This window comes from Pleurodeles waltl, chromosome 11 (assembly GCF_031143425.1).
Source record: "Pleurodeles waltl isolate 20211129_DDA chromosome 11, aPleWal1.hap1.20221129, whole genome shotgun sequence".
NCBI lineage: Eukaryota > Metazoa > Chordata > Amphibia > Caudata > Salamandridae > Pleurodeles > Pleurodeles waltl.
The window spans coordinates 814636768-814660370 of record NC_090450.1 but is presented as its reverse complement, the minus strand read 5'-3'; the positions used below and the strand labels follow the sequence as shown (position 1 = coordinate 814660370).

The window sequence follows — 23603 nt, the reverse complement described above, 5'->3', positions numbered from 1 at the left end:
AGGAGTCCCTCCGTCTCGTGACTCGAAAAGACTTCTTCGAAGAAAAACAACTTGTAACACTCCGAGCCCAACACCAGATGGCGGGATGTGCACAGCATGTGAATCTGCAGCGACTAATGCCACAAACAGATGTACACTGGGTAAGGGACATTTTCCATATATATACATATATATATATATAATATTTGCAATGGCATGTGTAGCTGCAGATACACTTGCTGTGCATATATCGCCATCTAGTGTTGGGCTCGGAGTGTTGCAAGTTGTTTTTCTCCGAAGAAGCTTTTTTTGAGTCACGAAATCGACTGACTCCTCCTCTCGGTGATATTGTGCATGGGCATCAACTCTTTTGTTAGATTGTTTTCTCTCCGCCGTCGGGTTCGGACGTGTTCCCTCTCGCTCCAGGACTTTCGGTTCCCTACTATCTGAACTTCTCTTTCCTTTTCCTTAACGGGGGTATCATTTTCCGAACGTGTTTCTGACTGCATTCCATCCGATTATAGCGTTGGGATCGATTAAACGCCTTTTCGGGGACTTGCACCCCTCTCGGTCCTTTTCGGGCCTACTGCATCACAAGCTCAAGGTTCGGACTCCATTTCGATTCTGTCCTTGGTGCCACGCCAAGTTCCCCTACACCAACCATCATTTGGTGTGCAACCTCGGCCTTTCTCCTGCCCACAAAGAAGAGACCTACGAGGCATGTTGGTCTTTCGATCAAAGAAGACCCTACAGGATCGAAGAGCAAGGCGGTTACAGATGGTGTCGAAGTCCACCGAACAAACGGCCAACATCTATGGTGAGGAACAGGCACAGACTGCAGTCTCAATTCGAGACTCTGACTCTGACCGAGATTCAGATGATGACAGCCATATACTCCCTGCGGCGCAGTACGTGAGTGCACCAGCCCTTTCCCATCAAAAACAAACTAAAAATCACAGAAGGCCTTGGATCTACCACTGCTTGCTGGCCATGGTTCACCCCGAACACAACAGATGGTCGACCCCCTTCGGGTTCGGCGCTGAAAAAGGCCAAGACACACTCCCACGAACAGACTGTCACGGTTGTTTCGGCATCGAGTCGAAAGATGGAGGCCTCACTTAGGAACCGAGACAGCTTCATGCCACATCGTAGTCGAAACATCAAAGCCCATCTTCAGAGCCGAAAAAACTTTCCCCTACTGATCAGACCACTTTTTCGGCCCATATGAAAAATGCTGCTACCAAGCTTTCGGAGCATTCATTAGTGGGCAGCAAACAGGTTTCATCTTCAGAAGAGGAGGCAGATGAAACAAACATGAGACCCATTTTTGAGGTCATGGACCAAAAACAAAGGAGGATTCAAATCCAGAAAGAGACTAGAAAAATTATTGCCTCTCCTCCTCCAATTACAATTAGGAAACTAGCATTCCAAGAGAGTTTGGATACTGGCCCTTCACCGGCAAAGATCTTTAAACATAAAGAGAAGCCAAAGACTACAGCTTTCTCATCCGCATTTGCCTTATCTTCCCTCTTATCCACCACCTTATACTCCACCACCACCAACTTCACCCACACAATCTCATGCTTCTTCACATGGGGACTATGTGGGTGATAGTATTCACAACAGGGATCTATGGGATATGTATGACTCTGACCCAATCCCACCGAATGATCCTGATTTGTTTCCCACAAGACTGTCTCCACGCGAGGATACCACAGCCTATAATCTGGTAATTTCCAGAGCAGCCACCTATCAAAATGTACAGATGAACTCTGAGCCAATAGAAGAGGATTTTCTATTTAACACTCTTTCCTCAACTCACAAACAATATCAATGTTTGCCAATGTTACCGGGTATGTTGAAAACATGCCAATGACAGTTTCAAAGAACCTGTAAAGTCCAGGGTATTGACACCTAGAATAGACAAAAAATATAAAGCAGCACCAACTGATCCGGTCGTTATTTCACAGCAGTTACCGCCAGATTCCATCGTAGTGAGTGCAGCCGGAAAATAGACAAATAGCCAGTCCACAGGGGATGCTCCTCCCCCTGATAAAGAAAGCCGCAAATTTGATCCAGCAGACAAAAGAGTAGCAACTCAGACTGCAAATCAGTGGAGAATTGCTAACTACCAAGCTCTTTTAGCCAGGTATGACAGGGCGCATTGAGACGAGATGCAGGAGTTCCTGCAATACCTCCCAATTTAAGCATTCACTTTAGAAGAGTCTTTCTTCCAAATTCACAAACACAAAATAGTACATAGGACAAACCCAAAATTCCTACCCAAAGTGGTTTCACCATTTCACATCAATCAGTCAGTGGAATTGCCAGTTTCTTCTCACAGCCAGATTCAGTTGCTGAGAGAGCTCTCCACACTCTTGATCTTAAAAGAGCTCTCATGTACTATATAGACAGAACAAAAGATTTCAGAAAGACTAAACAACTTTTTGAGGCTTTTCAACAGCCTCATAAGGATAAGCCTATTTCAAAACAACGATTGGCCAGATGGATAGTAAAGTGCATGCAAACTTGCTATCTCAAAGCTAAAAGGCAACTATTAGTAACTCCAAAAGCACATTCTACTAGAAAGAAAGCATCTTCATATACCTATGGCAGACATAGGCAAAGAAGCCACATGGTCTTCACCACACACGTTTACTAAACACTACTGTGTGGATGTGATCTAACGCCAACAACCAAATGTTGGTCAAGTAGTGCTTAGAACACTGTTTCAAGCTACTCCAACCCCTACAGCCTAGCCACTGCTTATTTTAGGAGGTAACTGCTTTTCAGTCTATGCAAAGCATGTTTATCTGCAGCTACACATACCATTGAACGGAAAATGTCACTTACCCAGTGTACATCTGTTTGTGGCATGTAGTGCTGCAGATTCACATGCGGCCTCCCTCCTCCCCGGAAGCCTGTAGCTGTTCTTTTTGTAAATATGTGTTAGATGGCATCTGTCGCTGGAGATACACATGTTGTGCATAGCCCGCCATCTGGTGTTGGGTCGGAGTGTTACAAGTTGTTTTTCTTCGAAGAAGTCTTTCGAGTCACGGGACCGAGTGACTCCTCCTCTTCGTCTCCATTGCGCATGGGCGTCGACTCCATCTTCGATTGTTTTCTTTCCGCCATCGGGTTCGGACGTGTTCCTGTCGCTCCGAGTTTCGGAACGGAAAGTTAGCTATCTATCGGAAGATTACGTCGGTATTGTTGCGTTCGGAATCGGCTTAGATTGAATCGACACCGCATCGAAGATTGAAGAGCTCCGGTGCCCTTCGGGGTAGCTTCCGATCCCCCGTCGGGGCCTGGTCGGCCCGACCGCGTGTACCACAACGCTGATGGAACGGACCCCGTTCCGTTTCTGTCCCAAATGCCACAACAAATACCCGTATACAGACCTGTGCCTGTCGCCTGAGCACAGCGAAGAGACTTGCGAGGCCTGTCGTGCGTTCCGGTCCCGAAAGACACTTCGTGACCATCGAGCCAGAAGACTTCAGATGGCGTCCACGCCGACAGCGCACCGAGAGTTCGAGGAACAAGAGGAAGAAGAAACCTTCTCGATCCCCGAATCGGACTCCAAGGAATTCGACGATCCAAGAACAGTGAGTAAGACGTCGAAGAAACAAAAGAAAAGTGATAAGGCCCAGGGGACGCCACTGCCACCAGGCCATGGCTCGACCCATAAAGTCGGTGACCGACCATCGGCACCGAAAAAGGCCGATACAGTGCCGAGATCGTCCGACTCCGGTCGAGACACCGGCACGCAGCCTTCTCGGGACCGAGAAAGGGCTGCTGAAAAGGATCGACGTCGAGATAGCGGTGCCGAAACGGCTCGACGCCGAGACAGCGGCACCGAGGAAGATCGACGCCGAGAGGCTTTGACTCTAAAAAAGAAGAAGGTCACCTCGGAGCCGAAAAGGCATACAGACAGGGTTTCGGTGCCGGAACGACCCGCAACCGACCCAGTTACCGGGTCCTATTCAGAGGAGCAGTCCTTGTCCTCTCAGATGCAAAAGCATAGATTTGAGGGAGAGTTGCAATCCGCCGAAGTGGACCATATGCAGAAACGTATTTTCATACAGGAAGGAACAGGGAAAATAAGCACCCTTCCCCCTATTAGGAGAAAAAGGAGACTGGAGTTTCAGACAGACCAAGCACCACAAACAAAAATGGTGAAAAAGGTAACTCCGCCACCCTCTCCTCCACCTGTAACTAACATTTCGCCAGCACAAACTCCATCACATTCCCCAGCTCACACCACCGTGAGCCAAGGTGACCAGGACCAAGACGCTTGGGACTTATACGACGCCCCAGTGTCGGACAACAGTCCAGAGGCGTATCCCACAAAGCCCTCACCACCAGAAGACGGCACAGCTTATTCACAAGTGGTGGCTAGAGCGGCAGAGTTCCACAACGTAAACCTCCACTCAGAACCAGTCGAGGATGACTTCTTATTCAACACCCTCTCATCCACCCACAGCTCCTACCAAAGCCTGCCTATGCTCCCAGGAATGCTTCGGCACGCAAAGGAAATCTTCAAGGAGCCGGTCAAAAGTAGGGCAATCACACCAAGGGTTGAAAAGAAATACAAAGCGCCTCCCACAGACCCTGTTTTCATCACCACACAGCTGCCACCAGATTCTGTCGTAGTAGGAGCAGCTCGCAAGAGAGCCAACTCCCACACATCTGGGGATGCACCACCCCCAGATAAAGAGAGCCGCAAGTTCGATGCAGCCGGAAAGAGAGTCGCAGTACAAGCTGCAAACCAGTGGCGCATCGCTAACTCTCAAGCACTACTTGCGCGCTATGACAGAGCCCATTGTGACGAGATGCAACACCTCATTGAGCATCTACCCAAGGAACTACAAAACAGGGCGAAACAGGTGGTTGAGGAAGGACAGAACATATCTAATAATCAGATACGCTCCTCTATGGATGCAGCAGACACAGCTGCAAGGACAATTAACACATCTGTGACTATAAGAAGGCACGCATGGCTACGAACGTCTGGTTTTAAACCAGAGATACAGCAGGCAGTGCTCAATATGCCCTTCAATGAGAAACAACTGTTCGGACCAGAGGTGGACACGGCAATTGAGAAACTGAAAAAGGACACTGACACTGCTAAAGCCATGGGCGCACTCTACTCCCCGCAGAGCAGAGGCACTTACAGCACCTTCCGCAAGACAACCTTTAGAGGGGGGTTTCGGGGTCAGGCCACACAAGCCAGCACCTCACAGGCAACACCGTCCAGCTACCAGGGACAGTACAGGGGAGGTTTTCGGGGCCAATATAGAGGGGGACAATTCCCTAGGAATAGGGGAAAATTTCAAAGCCCCAAAACCCCTACAACCAAGCAGTGACTCACATGTCACTCATCCCCTCCACACAACACCAGTGGGGGGAAGAATAGGTCATTACTACCAAGCATGGAAAGAAATAACTACAGACCCTTGGGTCTTAGCAATTATCCAACATGGTTATTGCATAGAATTTCTACAAATCCCTCCAAACATACCACCAAAAGCACAGAATTTATCGAAACAACATTCCGACCTTCTAGAAATAGAAGTCCAAGCATTATTGCAAAAAATGCAATCGAGCTAGTACCAAAGTCACAAATAAACACAGGAGTTTATTCACTCTACTTCTTAATACCGAAAAAGGACAAAACACTGAGACCAATCCTAGACCTCAGAATACTAAACACCTACATCAAATCAGATCACTTTCACATGGTCACGCTACGGAAGTGTTACCATTGCTAAAACTACAGGACTACATGACAACCTTAGACCTCAAAGACGCGTATTTCCATATACCAATACATCAGTCGCACAGGAAATACCTAAGGAATACATTACCAGTTCAAAGTATTGCCGTTTGGTTTAACAACCGCACCAAGAGTCTTTACAAAATGTCTAGCAGTAGTGGCTGCACACATCAGAAGGCAGCAAATACACGTATTCCCGTATCTAGACGACTGGCTAATCAAGACCAACTCACTGACGAGGTGCTCTCACCACACAAAACCTCTACAAACTTGGTTTCACCGTCAACTTTGCAAAATCACACATTCTGCCTTGCAAGGTACAACAATACCTAGGAGCCATAATAGACACAACAAAAGGACTAGCCACTCCAAGTCCACAAAGAATTCAAAATTTCAACAATATCATACAACGCATGTACCCAACACACAAAGTACAAGCAAAAATGATATTACAACTCCTAGGCATGATGTCCTCATGCATAGCCATTGTCCCGAACGCAAGACTGCACATGAGGCCCTTACAACAGTGCCTAGCATCACAATGGTCACAAGCACAGGGTCACCTTTTAGATCTGGTGTTGATAGACAGCCAAACATATCTCTCGCTTCTATGGTGGAACAGTATAAATTTAAACAAAGGGCGGCCTTTCCAAGACTCAGTGCCACATTACGTAATAACGACAGATGCTTCCATGACGGGGTGGGGAGCACACCTCGATCAACACAGCATACAAGGACAATGGAACGTTCATCAAACAAAACTGCATATAAATCACCTGGAACTGCTAGCAGTTTTTCAAGCACTAAAGGCTTTCCAACCAATCATAACTCTCAAATACATTCTTGTCAAAACAGACAACATGACAACAATGTATTATCTAAACAAACAGGGGGACACACACTCAACGCAGTTGAACCTTCTAGCACAGAAGATATGGCGATGGGCAATTCACAACCACATTCGCCTAATAGCACAGTTTATTCCAGGGATCCAGAATCAACTTGCAGACAATCTCTCTCGAGATCACCAACAGGTCCACGAATGGGAAATTCACCCCCAAATTCTAAGCACTTACTTCAGACTTTGGGGAACGCCTCAAATAGACTTGTTTGCAACAAAAGAGAACGCAAAATGCCAAAACTTCGCATCCAGATACCCACACAGGCAGTCCCAGGGCAATGCCCTATGGATGAACTGGTCAGGGATATTTGCATACGCTTTTCCCCCTCTCCCTCTCCTTCCTTATCTAGTAAACAAATTGAGTCAAAACAAACTCAAACTCATATTGATAGCACCAACTTGGGCAAGGCAACCCTGGTACACAACACTGCTAGACCTATCAGTAGTACCCCACATCAAATTGCCCAACAGGCCAGATCTGTTAACACAACACAACCAACAGATCAGGCATCCAGATCCAGCATCGCTGAATCTAGCAATCTGGCTCCTGAAATCCTAGAATTCGGACACTTAGAAATTACCCAAGAATGTATGGAAGTCATAAAGCAAGCCAGAAGGCCATCCACTAGGCACTGCTATGCAAGCAAATGGAAGAGGTTTGTTTGCTACTGCCATCATAATCAGATCCATCCATTACACGCATCTCCAAAGGATGTAGTGGGTTACTTGCTACACTTACAAAAATCTAACCTAGCTTTCTCTTCCATTAAAATACACCTTGCGGCAATATCTGCATACCTGCAGGTTACCTATTCAGCTTCACTATATAGGATACCAGTCATTAAAGCATTTATGGAAGGCCTTAAAAGAATTATACCACCAAGGACACCACCCGTTCCTTCATGGAACCTCAATGTTGTCCTAACAAGACTCATGGGTCCACCTTTCGAACCCATGCACTCTTGCGAAATACAGTTCCTAACCTGGAAAGTTGCATTTCTCATCGCCATCACATCTCTACGAAGAGTAAGCGAAATTCAGGCATTTACAATACAAGAACCTTTTATCCAACTACACAAAAATAAGGTAGTCCTAAGGACTAATCCTAAATTTTTACCAAAGGTTATTTCACCGTTCCACCTAAATCAAACGGTAGAACTACCAATGTTCTTCCCACAGCCAGATTCCGTAGCTGAGAGGGCACTACATACATTAGATGTCAAAAGAGCATTAATGTACTACATTGACAGAACAAAAAACATCAGGAAAACTAAACAACTATTTATTGCATTCCAAAAACCTCATGCAGGAAACCCAATATCAAAACAAGGTATAGCCAGATGGATAGTTAAGTGCATCCAAATCTGCTACCTTAAAGCAAAACGACAGCTGCCCATTACACCAAGGGCACACTCAACCAGAAAGAAAGGTGCTACCATGGCCTTTCTAGGAAATATTCCAATGAACGAAATATGTAAGGCAGCCACATGGTCTACGCCTCACACGTTCACCAAGCACTACTGTATAGACGTGCTATCCGCACAACAAGCCACAGTAGGTCAAGCCGTGTTAAGAACCTTATTTCAAACTACTTCCACTCCTACAGGCTGAGCCACCGCTTTTGGGGAGATAACTGCTTACTAGTCTATGCACAACATGTGTATCTCCAGCGACAGATGCCATCGAACTGAAAATGTCACTTACCCAGTGTACATCTGTTCGTGGCATCAGTCGCTGAAGATTCACATGTGCCCACCCGCCTCCCCGGGAGCCTGTAGCAGTTCGGAAGTTAGCTTAAGCTCTGTACATTTGTAAATATATTATTTAAACCTTTAATAGGTACATACTTAGTCACTCCATTGCATGGGCACTGTTACTACAACACAACTCCTACCTCACCCTCTGCGGGGAAAACAATCGAAGATGGAGTCGACGCCCATGCGCAATGGAGACGAAGAGGAGGAGTCACTCGGTCCCGTGACTCGAAAGACTTCTTCGAAGAAAAACAACTTGTAACACTCCGACCCAACACCAGATGGCGGGCTATGCACAACATGTGAATCTTCAGCGACTGATGCCACAAACAGATGTACACTGGGTAAGTGACATTTTCAATATACATTGTATGGACATCTTCTTTTCTTACTATATATATGTACATATACATTTCTTCACTCCTTACATCACCCTCCTGCTGAAAAACAATCTAATAAAGGACTCAATGCCCATGCGCAGTATCATAGACAGGAGGAGTTACTTGATCTTGCGACTCGAAAAAGCTTCTTTGAAGAAAAACAACTTGTAAAACTCCAAGCCCAACACTAGATGGCAGACTTATGCAAAGCATGTGATTCTGCAGCACTACATGCCACGAACAGATGCACACTGGGTCAGTGACATTACTATTCATTTTTTATATATATATATATGTTCGATGGCATGTGTAGCTGGAGATACGCATTCTGTGCATTATCCTGCCATCTAGTGTTGGGCTCGGAGTGTTACAAGTTGTTTTTCTTCGAAGAAGTCTTTTCGAGTCACGAGATCGAGGGACTCCTCCCCTTTCGGCTCCATTGCGCATGGGCGTCGACTCCATCTTAGATTGTTTTCTTTCCGCCATCGGGTTCGGACGTGTTCCTCTTCGCTCCGTGTTTCGGTTGGGAAAGTTAGTTAAATCTCGGAAAATTCTACCATATTGTTTGCGTTCGGTATCGGGTTAGTAATAGCGGATCAACACCGTACAAAAGAAGAGCTCCGGTAGCCCTTCGGGGCTTCCACTCCCCGGCGAGGCCTGGTCGGCCCGACCGCGTGCATCTTCCAAGCTCATGGAACGGACCCCATTCCGCTTCTGCCCCGAATGCCACAATAAGTATCCTTATACAGACCAGTATTTGGTCTGTAATTTGTGTTTGTCCCCCGAACACAAGGAGGATACTTGCGAGGCCTGTCTGGCATTTCGGTCAAAGAAGACACTACGGGACCGGAGAGCTCGAAGGCTTCAAATGGCGTCGACGCCAGCAGGACACCACAACGTCGAAGAAGAGGAGACTTTCTCCATTCCTGATTCGGACTCGGACAAGGCCGAAAGTGAGCAGCCGGCGAGGCAACAAACCGTGAATAAAACTGCCCCGGCCAAAACTCACACAAAGATAATGAAAGCCCAGGGGACGCCACCTCCGGCAGGCCATGGCTTAACCCGTAAGCACGGTGACCAACCATCGGCACCGAAAAAGGGCACAGACGTGTCGAAGATACCGGCACAGAGTATACTCAGCACCGAGATACTGGCTCCGACCAAACTCGGCACCAAGATATCGGCACCCCGAAACCAAACAAAATGGCTTCGGAGCCGAAAAAGACTGTGGAAAAGGTTCCGGTACCGAAACACCCAGCCTCGGAGCCGAAACAGAGCTCATACTCAGAAGAACAAGGCCTTTCATCACAACTACAAGGCCTTCCATTTGGACAAGAATTAGAGATGAGAGAGCCAGACTATACACAAAGAAGGCTCCATATTCAGAAGGACACAGGGAAAATAAGAACTCTTCCCCCAATTAAAATGAAACGGAAACTTGCTTTCCAAGAGACAGAAAAACAGCCAAAAGCAAAAGTGGCTAAAGAAAAGATTCCACCACGTTTTTCGCCACACCCATCGCCACAGCACTCACCACAACTGTCACCAATTGCAACACCCCCAATGATGCAATCACCAACGCATACAGGGATGAGCCAGGATGACCCAGATGCATGGGATCTATATGATGCACCAGTATCTGACAATAGTCCGGATTGCTACCCGCCAAAACCATCACCACCAGAAGACAGTACTGCTTACATGCAGGTGGTGTCCAGAGCAGCTACTTTTCACAATGTAGCACTGCATGCAGAACCTATAGAGGATGACTTTTTATTCAATACCCTGTCTTCAACACATAGCCAATACCAGAGTCTGCCTATGTTACCAGGTATGCTAAAACACGCGAAACAGGTGTTTCAAGACCCCGTCAAAGGCAGAGCCATCACACCTAGGGTGGAGAAGAAATACAAACCTCCCCATACGGACCCTGTCTACATCACGCAACAACGAACACCTGACTCGTGGTAGTAGGGGCAGCCCGGAAAAGGGCAAACTCACAGACTTCTGGGGATACACCACCACCCGACAAAGAAAGTTTGAGTCAGCAGGAAAAAGGGTTGCAACACAAGCAGCCAATCAATGGCGTATTGCCAATTCCCAAGCTTTATTGGCAAGAAATGAAAGGGCTCATTGGGACGAAATGCAGTATTTTATTGAACATCTTCCCAAAGAGTTTCAAAAACGTTCACAACAAGTGGTGGAAGAAGGCCAAAGTATCTCCAACAACCAGAAACGATCGGCTATGGACGCAGCTGACACAGCCGCCAGAACAGTGAACACGGAAGTCACTATTCGGAGACACGCATGGCTACGCACCTCCGGATTTAAGCCAGAGAGCCAGCAGGCTGTGCTTAATATCCCTTTTAATGGACAGCAGTTGTTTGGGCCGGAGGTGGATACAGCTATAGAAAAGCTAAAGTAAGACACGGACACGGCCAAAGTCATGGGCGCGCTTTACTCCCCACAGAGCAGAGGCACCTTTGGGAAGCCACACTTTAGAGGGGGGTTTCGAGCCCAAAGCACAGAACCTTCAACCTCACAGGCTAGACCCACATACCAGGGCCAATACCAAAGAGGAGGTTTTCGGGGTCAATATAGGGGTGGACAGTTTCCTAAAACAAGAGGAAAATTTCAAAGCCCAAAAACCCCACAAACTAAACAGTGACTCCAATGTCACAAATCCCCAACACATAACACCAGTGGGGGGGAGACTCACAAATTATAAAAAAAAATTGGGAAGACATAACTACGGACTCATGGGTCCTAGCCATTATCCAACATGGTTATTGCATAGAATTCCTACAATTACCACCAAATGTGCCTCCAAAAGCACACAACATGTCCAAACAGCACTTGGATCTATTACAACTAGAAGTCCAAGCGTTATTACAAAAAGAGGCAATAGAACTAGTGCCCAGCCATCAGAAAGGAATAGGTGTTTATTCGCCGTATTTTCTGATACCAAAAAAGGACAAAACACTGAGACCCATCTTAGATCTCAGAACACTAAACCTTTACATCAAATCAGATCACTTTCACATGGTGACACTTCAAGACGTGATTCCCTTGCTCAAACAACAAGACTACATATCAACATTAGACCTCAAGGATGCTTACTTCCATATACCCATACATCCTTCCCACAGAAAATACTTAAGGTTTGTAATCCAAGGAGTACACTACCAATTCAAAGTGTTACCATTCGGGATAACAACAGCACCAAGGGTATTTACAAAATGCCTTGCAGTAGTAGCTGCACATATCAGGAGACAGCACATACACGTATTCCCGTACCTAGACGATTGGTTAATAAAAACCAGCACTCAGAAACAGTGTCTTCAACACACAAAATACGTCATAGAAACCCTTCACAAACTAGGGTTCTCAATAAACTTCCTAAAATCACACTTTCAACCGTGTCAAATACAACAATACTTAGGAGCAACAATCAACACAGAAAAAGGGATTGCCACTCCAAGTCCACAAAGGGTACAAGCATTCCAGAACGTAGTACAAAGCATGCACCCAAATCAACAGTATCAAATAAGGTTTGTGATGAAACTTCTAGGCATGATGTCTTCATGCATAGCCATTGTCCCAAACGCAAGGTTACACATGCTGCCCTTACAACAGTGCCTAGCAGCACAATGGACACAAGCACAGGGTCAACTTCAAGATCTAGTGTTGATAGACCGCCAAACACACTCCTCGCTTCAATGGTGGAATCCTATAAATTTAAACCAAGGGCGGCCATTCCAAGACCCTGTGCCTCAATACGTAATCACAACAGATGCTTCCATGGTGGGGTGGGGAGCACACCTCAACCAACAAAGCCAACTTCATATAAATCATCTGGAACTGCTAGCAGTATTTCTAGCATTGAAAGCATTTCAACCTTTAATAGCCCACAAACACATTCTTGTCAAAACAGACAACATGACAACAATGTATTACCTAAACAAACAGGGAGGGACACACTCGTCACAGCTGTGTCTCTTAGCACAGAAGATTTGGCATTGGGAGACTCACAATCACATTCGCCTAATAGCACAATACATCCCAGGAATTCAAAACCAGTTGGCCGACACTCTCAGTCGAGATCACCAACAGATACACAAATGGGAACTTCATCCCCAGATACTGCAAACCTACTTTCAAAACTGGGGAACACCGCAAATAGACCTATTCGCAACAAAAGAAAACGCAAAATGCCAAAACTTCGCATCCAGGTACCCACACCCTCACTCCAAGGGCAAAGCGTTATGGATGAGTTGGTCAGGGATATTTGCTTACGCTTTTCCCCCTCTCCCACTTCTTCCGTATCTGGTAAACAAATTGAGTCAAAACAAACTCAAACTAATTCTAGTAGCACCAACTTGGGCTCGCCAACCATGGTACACAACACTACTAGATCTGTCAGTAGTACCTCATATCAAACTACCAAACAGGCCAGATCTGTTAACTCAACACAAACAACAAATCAGACACCCGAATCCAGCATCGCTCAATATAGCAATCTGGCTCCTGAAGTCTTAGAATTTGGACATTTAGACCTTACACAAGAATGTATGGAGTTCATTAAACAAGCTAGGAAACCTACTACACTACATTGTTACACAAATAAATGGAAAAGGTTTGTTTATTACTGCCATAATAATCAAATTCAGCCATTACATGCGTCCACAAAAAACATTGTAACCTATTTATTACACTTACAAAAATCAAAGCTAGCTTTTTCGTCCATTAAAATACATCTTACTGCAATATCTGCAAATTACACATTCAACATCACTCTTTAGAATCCCGGTCATAAAAGCATTTATGGAGGGTCTAAAGAGAATCATACCTCCAAGAACACCACCAGTTCCCTCATGGAACCTCGATATTGTATTAACTCGACTCATGGGTCCACCATTTGAACCCATGCATTCTTGTGAAATGCAATACTTAACCTGGAAAGTAGCCTTCCTAATAGCTATCACGTCTCTTAGAAGAGTAATTGAAATACAAGCATTTACTATACAAGAACCCTTTATACAAATACACAAACATAAAGTGGTTCTACACACAAATCCCAAATTTCTACCAAAAGTTATATCACCGTTCCACCTAAATCAAACTGTGGAACTCCCAGTCTTTTTTCCGCAACTAGACTCAGTAGCCGAAAGAGCATTACATACATTAGACATCAAAAGGGCACTAATGTATTACATTGATAGAACAAAACAATTTCGCAAAACAAAACAATTGTTTGTAGCCTTTCAAAAACCTCATGCAGGAAATCCAATATCCAAACAAGGCATTGCCAGATGGATAGTAAAATGTATTCAAACCTGCTATGTTAAAGCTAAAAGAGACCTACCTATTACACCGAAGGCACACTCCACTTTAAAAAAAGGCGCCACAATGGCCTTTCTAGGAAATATACCTATGGCAGAAATCTGTTAGGCAGCCACATGGTCTACGCCTCATACATTCACGAAACATTACTGTGTAGATGGGTTAACAACACAACAAGCCACAGTAGGACAGGCAGTATTAAGGACATTATTTCAAACAACTTCAACTCTTACAGGCTAAACCACCGCTTTTGGGGAGATAACTGCTTACTAGTCTATGCACAGCATGTGTATCTGCAGCTACACATGCCATCGAACGGAAAATGTCACTTACCCAGTGTACATCTGTTCGTGGCATGAGACGCTGCAGATTCACATGTGCCCTCCCGCATCCCCGGGAGCCTGTAGCTGTTATAAGTTGATAAACTTATATATATTATATGTTGATAAAACTCGTAAATTTGTAAATATATATCACTTTTAGACACATTATGTACATACATACTTACTCCATTGCATGGGCACTATTACTATATACACAACTCCTACCTCACCCTCTGCGGGGAAAACAATCTAAGATGGAGTCGACGCCCATGCGCAATGGAGCCGAAAGGGGAGGAGTCCCTCGATCTCGTGACTCGAAAAGACTTCTTCGAAGAAAAACAACTTGTAACACTCCGAGCCCAACACTAGATGGCAGGATAATGCACAGGGTAAGTGACATTTTCCATATATATATATATATATATATATCAATTACGTGTCCCGTGAACAAGGCTACGGCTGAAACGCGTTGGGAGGAACTAACTTGTGCTATTTCTAAAATATTTTAAAATATTTTTAAATTCTCCAAAGGTGTTCTTACTTTTTTTTAAATTGGACAAAGAAACGTTGGATTTATATATATATATATATATATATATATATATATATATGGTTTGCTCTCTCTCTGTGTCTTTATCTATAACTTGAACTGCTCATCCAATATGTGTAGTGACAACAGGATAAGTGTAGGATGCCTAACTGGTGCAAATGTAAATTAGAGATAAAGAATTAGTTGTGATCGTTGATGCATGGGGTATATTATATATGTTGGGTTTTATTATCTGCGTATGCACTTTATTAGGTATAACATTTGAGTCCATTGTCTTCAAACACCATCATTCGCTACACTCTAGTGACTCAACATATTGATAAGTTCATGGTATGGGATGATGTTATTTAGAGAGATTGTGGATTTGCACAGCACCATATAAAGCATTGTACATTTAACATCATATGTTTCATGTAGCTCATCATATTTTTATTAATAATTTGTGCTGTTATGTATAAATTTGGGAACTATGATAATGCGCAATATAGTGTGGTCTGCACAGCATATGTCACTGTTGCATATGAAGACATTGTTTAATTGTATGGCACCTTATTGATATAATGTTTTTCAAATGCTTAACTTGCTAAGCACATGCCACTTCTCAATATAGAGATACAACATGGAGTTACTGATTTATTGTCCAGTATCCTAATTGATATAGTGGGTTCCTTTTAACTATGTGCAATTTTGAACCTGTGCCAAGATGAGCAATGTAAGGATCGAAGATCACATTTTATATCTGAATTAGGATGCTGGCGCAATATGGAGACACTATTTAGCTGTAAAGTATTTCATCTGGTGCAGCATGCCCCCCCTTTTTTAACATCATGTGCCAGTATATGTAATTTGGGAATGTGGACAATTTGTACAATACTGAAGTTTTCACAGCACATGTTGCTTTAATTTTGTGCAAGTATATGCTAATTGAGAATGTGGATATTTTGCATATAACTGCAGTTTGCACAGTACGTGTCACTTTAATTTTGAAGATACCAATTAGGTATATGGCATGCCAACTGACACAACATGTTCCACTGAACATATAGGGATGACGGGTATATAATTTGACCTAGTATTGTATCTTAAAGGGTACTATGCCTTCATTCAGTAATCAGTGCTACAAATAAGCAATTTAGGAATACTAATATTTGCACAGTATGATGGTTTGTAGGCATCTGTGACTTTATTATCAACTTGAATGCACAATGTGGAGCTATTGTTTAATTGTTGGTATCCCAGTAGTATAGTATGGTCCTTTTATAAACACGTGTGAACCAGATTTTAATTATGCCTTTCACCAATAATTGTTTATGTTTGAAGACATTATGTGAATAATATAAGGGAATTGGCAACAACAAGATGCCGCCAAAGGCATTTTGTTGTAATGAGAGGGTTTCAATTGAAACATTTGCACATTATAAGATGGCAGGTATGATGTTTCTCATGTGGTGGTAGTAGAAAAAGACGATGGACAAATGGTCTATATCGGTCATCAGCCAATACGCATTGACATTCTGTTGTGGGTGAAGCACTTTACCAAATAAAGGAAAAATAGTGATCCTCTGTCACGCGGTTGTTCCTTTGTTGAAGAAGCGGTGCTGTCTATTTGTGCTGGGATGCAGCTGTGTGGTGAGCTGAATTTCATCGATATGAAGGACATCGATATGAAGGATATATATATATATATATATATATCCTACTGGCGGTCGCCAGTAGGTAGTTATAGTTAGTAACTAATTCCCATAGGAAAAGCGTTTTATGTTTTGTTAATAACTTTGGTTCTGTTTAACAAATCTTCACAAAGGTTTCAAAGCTAGTGTGCCTGTCACTTCTACTTCTGTAAAGTTTCAAGGTGATCCATCAAGCGTGGGCCAAGAAAAAAAATGGATGTTTCAAAAGCGTTTTCCCCATGCAATATCCCATGGGGATTTTGTACATCACTACGGCCCGAACCGCTGAACATAATACACCAGATTTGGCAGAAAGCTAGAACTTGGTCCAAAATAGAGTGCTTTTTGTGATTTGGTGTAAATCTGTTCAGTAGTTTTGGAGTTATTAAAGTAAAAAGATTTATGTATATCTAGAGACAGTAATCTGCCACAGACCTGGACGGACTCGCGGTCCACGAGCTCACAGCAGTGCCTTATTGGCTGGCTGCATCCAGAGAGAAAAGTTGTGGCTGCCATTTTGTTTATTGGAACTCTGTTCCCAGCGGGGAAACTACAATTTAAAAGTGATAGAAGGGTCAGGGTAGAGGTACCCTGACCTCATGGGACAGATGAAGCAGTATGTGAGGGACTCCTCATGGGCAAGAAATTGTCTAAAAATGTATTTTTTTTTAGCGTGCGAGTATTCACAGATCCATCCGGATTCTCACTGATTCAGGTTCGATTCAGGTGGATCCACAGATTCAGACTACCAATTAAAAAATACACATACGCCCAATCACAGAACCACACACCTACTCAAACACCCACACAGCCACTCACACAAATACTTATACAGTCACTCTCACACTCATACAGCCACTCATGCTCCCACTTACAGACCCACAATACTATTCACACACCCACTCACAGACCTACACAGCACTCACACAACCACTCACACACCCACTTATACACCCAGTCATACGCCCACACAACCACTCACACACCCTCTTACACACTCATACAGCCACTCACACATCCACTCAGCCCCACAAACAAACTCACACAGCCACTCCCACTACTACTCATACAGCCACTCACATACTCACTCACGGACCCACACAGCCAGTCACACCCACACTAACCCACTCTCCACACACTCACACACCCACTTACACAGAACCACTCACACGCCCAGATTACAGGGGCGTTGTAGTTAGGAAATAGCATTAAAAAAAAACATAGAAATTCACTGAAAAAAACAAAGGTTGCAGGGATGTTATAGTTAGAAACTAACATTTAATGTAAACAGATAAGTGATTATATTATAATAAACCTATATCATTAGTGTCCTGAAAAAATCAATACACATTTGTGATGTACGGTGATAGTCCTACTCTAAAGTGGTGGCCTGATAAAATGAATTACACGCCCTGATGATGACCTCTAATGAAACTTCTGTTGTGCCCATATTGAGGTTGAAATGAGTCGGCAGCAGTGGAGCGAGGAGCATGGAGGAGTTTCTTCCCCTTTGTAAATTTTAATTAAATCTTTCTACAGGAACTAATAAAGTAACAGAATATATATACATAAGGTGGAAAAAACATTGAGAATACAGCTCCCCCTCATCACCAAGGGGACATCCTTGATTGATTGGTTGTTTAGATTTACAAAAAGTTGTGATACATTCCACATTGTGCTTATAATATCCATCACATCTTACATCATGAAATGGTTGTTTAAGTACACAAAGAGTTGTGATACATTTCACTTCATTTGTTTATTATTTTGGAAACATCTTTTCGGTGTGTGAAATTCAGATATGTAAAATCCTTATAAATGTTGTTTTGTATGTACTATGTGATATGTAACCTCAATATTTGTATGCATGTGAAACCATTTTTGTTTTTCTGTCCTTACATGAAAGTAATGATATATGTGAGTGCTACATAGACTAGACTATAATTAAATAAGATTTAATTTACAGGAATTGTTTAGTTGCCACACGTAATTTGTTCTCCTGGTGTGATCTGTTAATTAATGTTGTATATATGGTAATAGGGGGGCTTATTGTTCTGATTGTATCCTTTGATCCCTCCACTATTAGGCCTTACAGGAATAAAACTCATTTTGTTCTGCTCATCTGTCTTCCGCTGCTTACCCCTCTCAATCTGTGTTCCTCTGCGTGTCTTCTCACAGTTTTCGTGGAACACAGGACACTGTGACACAAATGGTTATTTCCCTTAGAGAGCATGAATTGTGAATGAAACTTTCTTTAAGTTCCTAATTTAACATTCTGACGGACACTTACGCTGAAAATGCTATAATTTGTTTTGTGGCAATCTCTATTCAGAATTGCTTAATATGTGTTATCACTGTTCATGCCACGTTCAATTTGAAGTTTTTGCTTATTACCTATTAGTAAAATGTGTTTAACAACCCATGGTTTTGAGGGTGAGCCAGAGAATTTCCTTTTTCTTCTATGGATGCTGCCTGTTTTCTTCATGATTTCTGCTGCCTACTGGGACTTGGAATTAATGTTAATTTCTGACTGTGTGCTCTGTATCTGAATCTTTATGGGTTTTTTGCATTACTCTGTATTGCTAATTTTTGAGATTTTGTAATAAAACCCTTGGACTTCGCTTTGATATAGAACTCAGTTATTGGCTGGTCTCAGTCACTATATTATTACTCTGCTGAGTTGATTTGTGGGCCTAATGTTAAGGAAGGTGATGACTCTTATTACAAGCTCAAGGGTGCAGGAGCCAAGCCGCCGGAGCTAAAATTGGGGGTGATTGAAATATTGGGGTACAGTGAACCATTGGGGTTCGGCTCCTACAAGTGCAATTTTTTGTTTTCCCCTGGTTGCTTATACTTGTAAGTGCTCATGCACCACCTGCTTGAAGGAGAATCAAAATGCTCATTTTGCAGGCTATTGCTACTGTCAGATGCATGTAAACATTCTGTGCTGCCACCTTCCAACTTCCCTTCTGTTGATGTGTTCTTGCCCGGGGGTTGTGGGATCACTTGACCTTTCTTGTTTATGTAGAAAACATGTGATATGTTTGTTTTTAAACGTTTTCCAAAGTATTTCATTATGGAACTGTTTATTTGTTTATGAAATAAGTCTTTGTTAACACAATTATCGTTAAGTTTGAATGTATTGTTACCTTTGTGTGAACTTTTCTTCTTCTTTTCCTTTTTTCGATGGTGTGCCTGTCCTGTGCTTACTTTGTTACTTGCTGTTTGCTATCATTGTATTAATGGGATATGTGGCATTGACAGTGAGTGACTTCTTTTTTTTTTTTTCTTTTTTTCTTTTTTCAATATTCCAGTGATCTCAGCGTGTCCAGCAGAGACCTCTTAATAGGGTGGGCAGTAGTTCATTCAGGGCTGCGGAGGTAAGATCTCCCCTGCCCAGCAGACAGTAGACTGCCTAACAAAGTATAAATAAGGCCCTAAGAACTTGTTAAAAAGAAATGTCAAGTTTTTTTTCTTTTTTTTTCTTTTGGTGTGTTTAGTTGCTGGTGTGCTTACTATAAACATTTGTATGGAATTATGTGTCAGGGTGCATCATTTCATGTTGTTCTGTTCCTATTCTTAGTCCGCTTTTGTTTAAAGATTCTCATCTTCCTTTGTGTACTGTAATGTTGGACTTTTAAGGGATCTGCTGTCACATTAAATCTCAAAACCTCAGCTGACATCAACAAACAAAGCAACATTGTTAATGCCTATTGTGGCTGTTAGGTGATGGTGGGCTTATTAAAGAACTGTTTCTTTTCTCTACACTAAATTTGTTTTTTCCTCTACACTTTTTGTCTTGCTTCTGTTTTGTTAAGGGATTGTTACCACTACAACACCTTTTTTATCCACCACCATTATCACCACTAAAAATATCAACATCACCATCATCACTAGACCTCAATAAACAGAACCACTATTGCTACCATCATCCTCGCCACTGCCACTGTCAATACTAATGTAACTAAGATTCACTATCTATACCACTGCATTCTTCTAGTTTGGGTGTGTAATACTTTTGTATATTTGACTGTGTGTGTGTGTAAGAAAAGGTGATGTAGACTTGAGTGAGATGTGTTTGCTATCAGTAATAAAAAAAAAAGCTAGACCGATTAGCTTTGCAATGCTTATTACTGTAGTTGTTTGGAAATTCTTGGTTGTCTTTTGAATTATATGTTTTTAGACAGCTGAAGGAGTGAATGTTTGTAATAACAGTGCTACAATATGACTTAGTAAGGCTTTGCCTTAAAAATATGTAATAAATACCATTGTATTAAATAGGAAAGATTTACCTCTGCTTTCTTCTTTAGATCTCAGAAGAAGGACGTGGAGTGGCTTCAATTGCTAACATGCTTACCATAACTCGCATCCATAATACAATCTATGCAGTTGCAACCATGAGAAGGTGACTATCCTATATGGAAATTGTTTTTAAGGATGGCAGAGCAGTGCAAGGGGTACATTTAAAGGCACTATGGTCTTCTGAGAAGTGGGTAGATCTTCAGCTCTCTGGCTTGGTGGGGCTCTAGATCAGAAGTGCTGTGTAGCTGTAATCAGAAAGTGAAGACAGTGGATGGGCAGGTATTACAATAAGTGATTTATTTCATTTGTGTCTCATAAATAAAGAATAGAGGTGTTCTTAACCAGCATGCTATTTACTTTTTCCTCATGCTAATCATGGAGACCCAAAGGGAGGCCTCTCAGAAGAAACAAAGTCTTAATTATCTAGCATTGTAGTCAGATGCAAAATACCATCTAGACATCTAGCTCCTCAATTTCAGATGTCCAGCGTTTGCCCATGGAGTTTTCCATTTTTCTGTATACCCTCATAAACAAATGAAACAATTTCAAATTAAATTAGTCGGTGGTTATTCTGAAAATCACATTTTTTCCTAACCTTCTTGGAATTGGTGAAACAGTCCTGTAATAATCTGTTACTATGTTATTGCTAAGTCTGTTGTCTGTACATATAGCTAAATTGTGTTAACTTCACATTTCTGACAGCAATGTTGTTGCTTAAACCCATAGCCTTGTGGTGTATTTGTGCTGGGATGTCCAGTTCGGCCACTTCAGGACAATTATAAATCTCACTACGATTCTGAAATGCAAACTTGATGCCATGTGCCTCTCCCTGGATTAAGGTGCTTTTGGCTGGTGTAGGAAGCTGGCCTAGTGTGTGGTGGGTACCCAAGGCACTTACACCAGGTCCAGGTATCCCTTCTTAGTGAAGTGTAGGCAGTGTCTAGACGCCAGGCTCTCAAGAGGTAGCTGTGGATGAGCAGCCAAGGCTTATCTAGCAGAAATGCAAAGCTCATGCAATACCACTTTAGTCACACAGCACTTACACACACGAAAGAAAGCACTTGGTTGTACAAAAAGAAAGCAGGCACTGCAGCCGTGGAGCCGGAAAAGAGTTCCTGATGAATGCAGATGAAGTCCCACGCTGGAAGGAAGATTGCAGATGGGTGTTGGTGCAGGAATTCCACCAAAAAGCCTTGGCAAAGGCAAACTCGCAGTTAGTGGAAAAGTGGTGCTTCAATTGTCCAGCATGCCCAGGAGGACTCATCCCAGGAGGGGGTAGTCACAGGGGACCCTCAGCATCACAGAGAGTCCACAGGATCAGAGGCAGCACCCACAGGACGGGCACAAAGGAGTAGCAGAAGAAGCCCACCCAACACTACTATAGAGGATCCAACGCCGCCGGAGAACCACGCAGGAGGCTGTGCTTTGCAGGATGGAGTGCTGGGAGCTGGAGCTACACGTGGCCTGAAGATCCCTTGAAGGAGATGCAAACAAGCCTTGGCAGCTGCAAGAGATGCAGTCCACAGCGGTACTGTCCTGCGTGGGAAAGCAAAGGTTTACATCCACCAAAGTTAGACAGCTGGCATAGAGGACCAAGAGGACTACTATGGACCACCACCCGTGATGCAGGATCCAGGCAGCTATAGATGAGAGGAGATACACGCAGCTGGTCGTCGCTTGCTGTAGGTACCTGCGGTTGCAGGGAAGTGACTCCTTCACTCCCAGGGAAATTCCTCCTTCTTGTGCAGGCTGAAGAGTTGCAGTCTTCTGAGGCTGCCCGGTCGGGGAAATGTTGCAAAGCTGGCAGGAGACATGGAAACAAAGTTGCAGAAGAGTCTTCTTCGTTGTAGCAGCGTTTGTTGGTTCCTGGAGGGTCCAGTCGCGGTTCCAGTGGCCAGAAGTCGAAGCAGAGGTTGCAGAAGAGTCCTGCTGGGATGGTGCAAGCTGAATCTAAGGACCCACCTAAGAGAGATACTCTAGCCCTGAAAGGTGGATTGGTCACCTAACCAGGTAAGCACCTATTAGGCAGGGGCTTGGACGTCCCCTGCCTTGCCACTCAGAAGCTCCCAGAGTTCCCTGCCAGCCTTGGAAACAAGATGGCAGAACCCAGGAACCCTCTGGAGGAGCTCTGGGCACCACCCCTGGGGTGGTGATGGACAGGGGTGGTGATAGACTACCCTTCCCATTGTTCAGTTTCTTGCCAGCGCAGAGACTGGAGATCCCTGAACCGGTGTGGACTGGTTTATGCACAGAGGACACCAAGTGTGCCCTTCAAAGCAAACCAGTGGCTTGGGGAGGCTACCCCTCCCAAGCCAGTCACACCTATTTCCAAAGGGAGAGAGTGTTACCTCCCTCTCCCAAAGGAAATCCTTTGTTCTGCCTTCCTGAGCTTGATCAGATCAAGCAGCAGAAGCGCAGAAACCTGTCTGAGGAGTGGCAGCAGCTGGGCTACCCGGAAAATCCTGTCAGACTGGTGGTAGAAATGCTGGGGGTCCTCTAAGGAGCCCTCAGGGTGCATGGAATCATACTTCCAATACTTGCAACAGTATTGGGGTATGATTCCAACATGTTTGATACAAAACATGTCCAGATTCGGAGTTACCATTATGTAACTGGACATAGATA

The 23603-nt window shown here is 43.6% G+C and overlaps 1 protein-coding gene across 1 annotated transcript in view; it reads left to right on the top strand.

Moving 5' to 3' along the window:
- LOC138266157 (acyl-CoA dehydrogenase family member 11-like) overlaps positions 1-23603 on the top strand; it is a 449188-nt gene that overhangs the window by 199592 nt on the left and 225993 nt on the right. The window contains exon 8 of the mRNA XM_069214616.1: positions 20987-21081. Coding sequence (XP_069070717.1) covers positions 20987-21081 — 95 coding nt within the window. The remainder of the gene's footprint in view (positions 1-20986; positions 21082-23603) is intronic.